The 5,305-nt window shown below is 54.9% G+C and overlaps 1 protein-coding gene across 1 annotated transcript in view; it reads left to right on the top strand.

Moving 5' to 3' along the window:
* Positions 1-2,336: 2,336 nt before the first annotated feature.
* CSUI_005197 (wd g-beta repeat protein) overlaps positions 2,337-5,305 on the top strand; it is a gene marked incomplete at both ends in the record, with an annotated part of 5,858 nt that continues 2,889 nt past the window's right edge. Inside the window, 6 exons of the mRNA XM_068065375.1 lie at positions 2,337-2,450; positions 2,729-2,965; positions 3,964-4,364; positions 4,555-4,600; positions 4,706-4,904; positions 5,244-5,295. Coding sequence (XP_067922649.1) covers positions 2,337-2,450; positions 2,729-2,965; positions 3,964-4,364; positions 4,555-4,600; positions 4,706-4,904; positions 5,244-5,295 — 1,049 coding nt within the window. The remainder of the gene's footprint in view (positions 2,451-2,728; positions 2,966-3,963; positions 4,365-4,554; positions 4,601-4,705; positions 4,905-5,243; positions 5,296-5,305) is intronic.

Consider the following 5,305-nt stretch of genomic DNA (forward strand, 5'->3'; position numbering starts at 1 on the left):
TCTGGCACCACCCACCCCGTCTGCCGTGGTTCCTGGGGCTTCCTCAATTCGGCAAGAGAATGAAATGGTTCGGTGACAGAAACTGGCCGAACTTGATCAGGACGTCCCAGAACTCCGGAAAGTCTTGCATGACTGGACGCGGTTATCCAGTCATCGCGGATGAGATCTAATCGAGTGGCTGAGTGCAACGGCAGACGCTTGTGCTTTTACGTGAAGTTAGGAGTTACGAATAGACACAAAGTAGCCTGTGAGGAAAACGCAGTTGCGCGCCTACGCAGCGGAAGCAACTTTTTGAGTCACGGGGTGGATGATTGACGCCCGGTGTCTTCAAATGGCCGGAACAGGAACGAAGCAGATCTGGCACCCTGATGTCCTTACAACGACGATCAGTGCATTAGGGCATGCCGGCGAGGATGCGGATGCGAGGCTTGGAAAGGGTGGCTGTCTAACGCATGGAGGCACCTCCAAGCCTGTCTCTCTTGAAGCCTTCCCTCGGCACTGCGGAGCCACGGTCGGCATTGTGAGCGCTCGTACACACCTGTGGAGCTGTATGCGAGTGTCCGCTCCCGAGCGCCCTCTCTCATGTGGAAGACGGCAAGCTGATTACAGGTGATGGCATCTCTGATCCTGACACGTGCCTCCCGGGCCTGGGCTTTCTAGTGGCGGCATGGGCTGCAGCCTTCTGTCCTTGGCCAACGCGGCCCTGGACCAAGGAGGAACGGTAGTCCCCTCAAAGGTGGTATACTACGAAAGCGAGTCTGTGGCTGCGCCTCTGTCTCTAGGGGTCACTGGACGCCCGACAGGGGCAGAAACACTAAGCGCGCCGAGACAAGGAGGGTGTGGGCACGCCACGGGAAGCGATGGCATAGTCGCAGCCAGAGCGGCTCTCGGTAAAGTAGCGAAGGACCTGGCAAATGTAACACTGCTGGGCAGCTGTCCGGACATACTTTGTTACTGTGTAAACCTGACAGAGTAGTCGAATGTTAGTCGAAAGCGCGATGTGCAGTTCAGGGGCTTTATAGGGACCGTAATTTCTGTACTTGCGGAGGGGCTTCGTAAACGAACGCAACAGGGGAAATGATCTCCAGCTGGGTTTGGCAGGGAAAATTTAAAAGAGCTCACGGGAGAGTGCAGCCATAGGAAAACTTGTTTTCCTAGGAAAAGTTGTTTTTCTGTGGCTGCACCCTCCCGTGAGCTCCGTTGCTTTGGGGGGGACGAACTTCTTCAACACTGCTGGGAGGAGTCCTGAAGAGACAAGTACCAAGGAACGTCACAGACCAATGGGGGGATATCGCGTAAAGCTTCGCGGCAGCATTTCCGGTCCGCATAGACAAACTTCTTTCTCTCGTTTCTTTGTTCTTCTCGTTGCGAGTTCTTTCTGAGTATCTAGAAACGTACGTTGAAGAGTCTGGCTTTGCGTATACGTGAGATAGACAAATAGATAGAGAGAGAAGAAAAGTAAAGAAAAAGAAGAAAAAGCAGAAGAGAAGAGAGAAAAAACTCCGGTGAAAACAGAGAAAACTTGCAGAAGGAAAAGGTCGATTCAAAGGGCTAGTAGAACACAAGAGATATACCCAGCTACAGATGCAACCCTATCTCTACAAGTAGTAGGACTCTTACCGCACTGGCCTGGTACCACTTTTCTGTCGCTGAAGGCTATCACATCACTTGGTCGCCGCGCTTTCGGCGAAGCCGCCAGGGGACGGTGGCAGGAAGGTGTCGCAAGGGCAGCAGGGAACTTCGCCGCAACGGAGCGACACCACTAAAAATCGCGTTTGCTAAACCTTTACCGTAAAGAACGTGAGACAGGAGTTGGCAGCTGTAATCACGACCTTCGATTTAAATTGTTTGGCCCGCAGGAAACCCAGAGAGGCCCAGCTCGCGCGTACCTCGAAAGCCTCAGCCCCACACGAACGACTTTCACAACAGGATCTTCTTGTCTGCACTCTGTACGGCCCGACGACTTGTAATTCTTCTCAGCTGGGCACTCTCCATGTCAGGGCGGGCTGGGATACGTCTGCGAGACGGGCAGCTTTCTGCCTTTGTGGCCTAGATTTGCCTGAAGGCACTACCAACTAATCGCTTGGGAATGAGGCCACGGGGCACGGGTTCGTCAGTTCTTTCCCGGGACCGGCAGAGCCCGTGCTGACCTGCTAGTGTAAGGAAGCAAGCGGTCTGCATGGCGAGGACACGGAGAGCATCGTTCCGCAAGAGATTCTTGACTATTATCCAGAGCTGCCCCAGCTTGTCTTAGTTTTTGTCCACCGGAGCTACTTTCGTTGTTTCATCCTCGCTCTGCCTGAGGCTTCAGTAATTTCTAGATCTGATTCCTAAACATGGACATTCCGTCAGAAACTCGTTCTGATTCACTGCCGGCCAGGGGGGACAGCAGTGCCACAGGATGGGCGCAGGAAAACTCCTGCAGTAATTCGGTGCCTCCTATCGCCCTAGTAAGAACGCCTTTACCCTTGACGTGCCACAAAGACGCGCAGCCTGACTGCGAATGTTCTGCAGCTGGCACCTCGCAGCAGCGGACTCTGTTGCCGAGTTGGATGCCGCATGATCCCCGGAGACGCCGGCGCTGGAGAGAGTGTCGACTGAGAACGGCACACTCTGAGAGATCTTCTGCAGGAGTGTACTAAAACGTGATTCCTTTTTAGTGTGCAAGTGTCGCAGCTGACCAGAAAGCAGCGCCATTGTTGTTTTCTGCTCGGTTGTGTGCTGTAAGTCGCTCAGTTGGAGCTATGGTTACGACAAGGACTTGATAGGGGGCGTGCACAGCCTCAGCCGAGCTGATTCAGATCAGAAGGCAATCTTTTTTGTCTCAGGAACCACGGGTGTCATATTTAGTTATGGGGATGGGCGACCCGGCCAACAGACACTCTTACAAGGCCACGTGAACGCCATAACGGCTGTCGCCATCTCAGAAGATAAAAAGCGGATCGTCACTGCAGACAGCGGCGAGGTACGAGGCATTCTTCAAGGCTATTAACCTACGCGCTACCCGGCACGTGGCGTAGTTCCGTTGAACACCCGGAACCGGACTCAGATTTCTTGAGAGCGACATGCGCCAACGCATATCGCTTTCTCGTGGCCTGGCTTCCGTTCAACTTCCAGCCATGCGTATCAGTCCGCACACAGATACGCTAAGCAGCTAGGTGAGATTGTCGTCCAGTTGTCCGTTTCGGATCTCGGTTTGTTACCGGCTTTCTCGCGATTCCTCTTTCGATCTGAGGTGTAGAACTGACAGGCGCGACCACCGTCTTCCAGCGGAACTCCGTTACCCAGGCCGGCGCTGCGAAAGCGTCGGCATCCTGCCTTTTCCGCCCCGGACTATCATTACGGCTGCGCCCGTTGAACGGGGCGACGCACTAAACTTTCGGGTCTCGTCAGAAGCAGTCTATAGACAAGAGTTCCACAAAAGACACTCTGGGAGCTTGTCCTTCGAAGCTGAAACCTGCGGGAATGCCTAGCCGCCGGTCTCCTTTCACCGTCTCTGTCAGGACAGCTTGTTGGTCGTCTGGGACAGGGAGACGGCAACGCCGGTAAAGACAATTTTTCGGCCTCACCCAACTGGTACGCGATAGACAACCCGGTGCAGTCATGGCGGTCCGAACGAACGTAGAGACGCCCAGGAGGGTCCTCCCCTCATCGTTTCCCGGTTTTCTCTCACTGCCGTTTCTGCACAGGCTTACCAGCGTCGTTCAGTTTTGGTCTGGGAGATCTAGGTGTATGCAGATAGAAACAGTGTCAGGCGGTGCTGCTAGTCGATGTGGTGCTGGACCCAGTATCTATCTGGCAGTCAAAAAGTCACTCCGCGAAGGACACGGGGCTGCGTGAGCGTAAGACCGCAGACAAGAGGACGTACGAGCTGGCAACGCTTTGGTAGTAACAGTTCCCGCCACGAAAAAGATCTGTTCGTTATTTGTCCCGTCTCCCCGCCTCCCCCGTGCAGGCGTGCAGGCTGTCGATATCACTCCGGACAGTCGTTTCATTGTTTCACTCTCCTCGCCAATTCCGCCGGAGCTGATCGTTGAAAGCTCGGAGGCGGTGCAGGAAGCTGGTCTTTCACCTGGCTCAGTTTCGAAAGCCGGTGACAGCAGGAAGGCTTCAAGAAGCGAGGAGAAAGGACCTGCCGGTGATGGGACTGGGGGTGCCTCCGAGAGAAGTAGTTACACTAATGACAGTGAAGGGTCGGAAAGAACAGACAGCAGTGCTGTCAGCTCTCGCCGGAAAGGGAGCGACGGTACCGCTTCACAGCGTTCGAGCCATTCCCAGGTCGAGATGTGTCACCCGCGAAAAGCGCAAGCTTTCAAAGCTCAGACCTATCAGAGCGTGGCAGTGTGGGATTGGAGCACCGACAGGTGAGAGTCTCCCCCTTACCTTGTGCTGTTCTGCCCCAAGACAGTGACGTGTGCAGACCAGACCGGCTGATGCGTGTCTTGCTTAGCTCGTGACAACTCTGTACCCGCAGTCCCCAGATTACTCACTCGGAGGAGCCGCAACCGGCTCCTCAGCGACGCAGCAATCCGCCGTGTGTGAGCTTGTGTCCAGGAATAGTCCGGTCGCCATAGCCGTGATCGCCACTCCGGACGTGCAAGTGAGTTGAGAGGCACTACCGCGACATCGCTGCGGACAAACCCACAGGCTGCCCCCGAGTCATCACGGAGCTGCTGGTCCCATCGCTTCCGTTACTTCGCTGCAGCATTCGGTCCTGTTCAACAGAACAGACGTGGAAGAAATTCTTACGAACGGCAAGCGAAGGGTTTTCTTCTGGTTCTGGGAGAGAACGAGTGACTATTTCCACTTCTACTCTCCTGCGCTCCAAGCAAAAGACTTCAAACAGAAGATTGGAGATTTTACTAGGTCCATCTTCTTACCTAACTCGACGAAGGCAGCAACCGGTAGGTAATCCAGATTTCCACGCCTAAGTTTGCAGCAGGTCAGGCGTTCTACACTGGCGAAGTCTCTGCGTTCGAATGCTGGACACACGGCTTCCGATCTCGGGGAACAAGCAGGNNCCGAGTGCTTATTTTATTCGAACAGTGCGCTGATACGGTCACACCACTGCATACCGGCTCGAGCGGGCGGCCCTATGCCTTTCCGTCCTCCCGGCTTTGTCACTGGACGGCGGCAGGAGACCCGTGGCCGCTCACATCGGTCCTAAGGAGAAGCGTGTGAACCTGCCAATTGCACTGGGCGTGGCCGTCGTGTCCGGGTTCTCGAATTGCGAAAATGTGCAGGCACTGTAGACGGCGACGTAGTGCTGTGGGACCTTAGCTTGATTGTTGACGGGTAAGAGACC

The sequence above is a fragment of the Cystoisospora suis genome, assembly GCF_002600585.1.
Source record: "Cystoisospora suis strain Wien I chromosome Unknown contig_2510, whole genome shotgun sequence".
In the NCBI taxonomy this organism is placed as follows: domain Eukaryota; phylum Apicomplexa; class Conoidasida; order Eucoccidiorida; family Sarcocystidae; genus Cystoisospora; species Cystoisospora suis.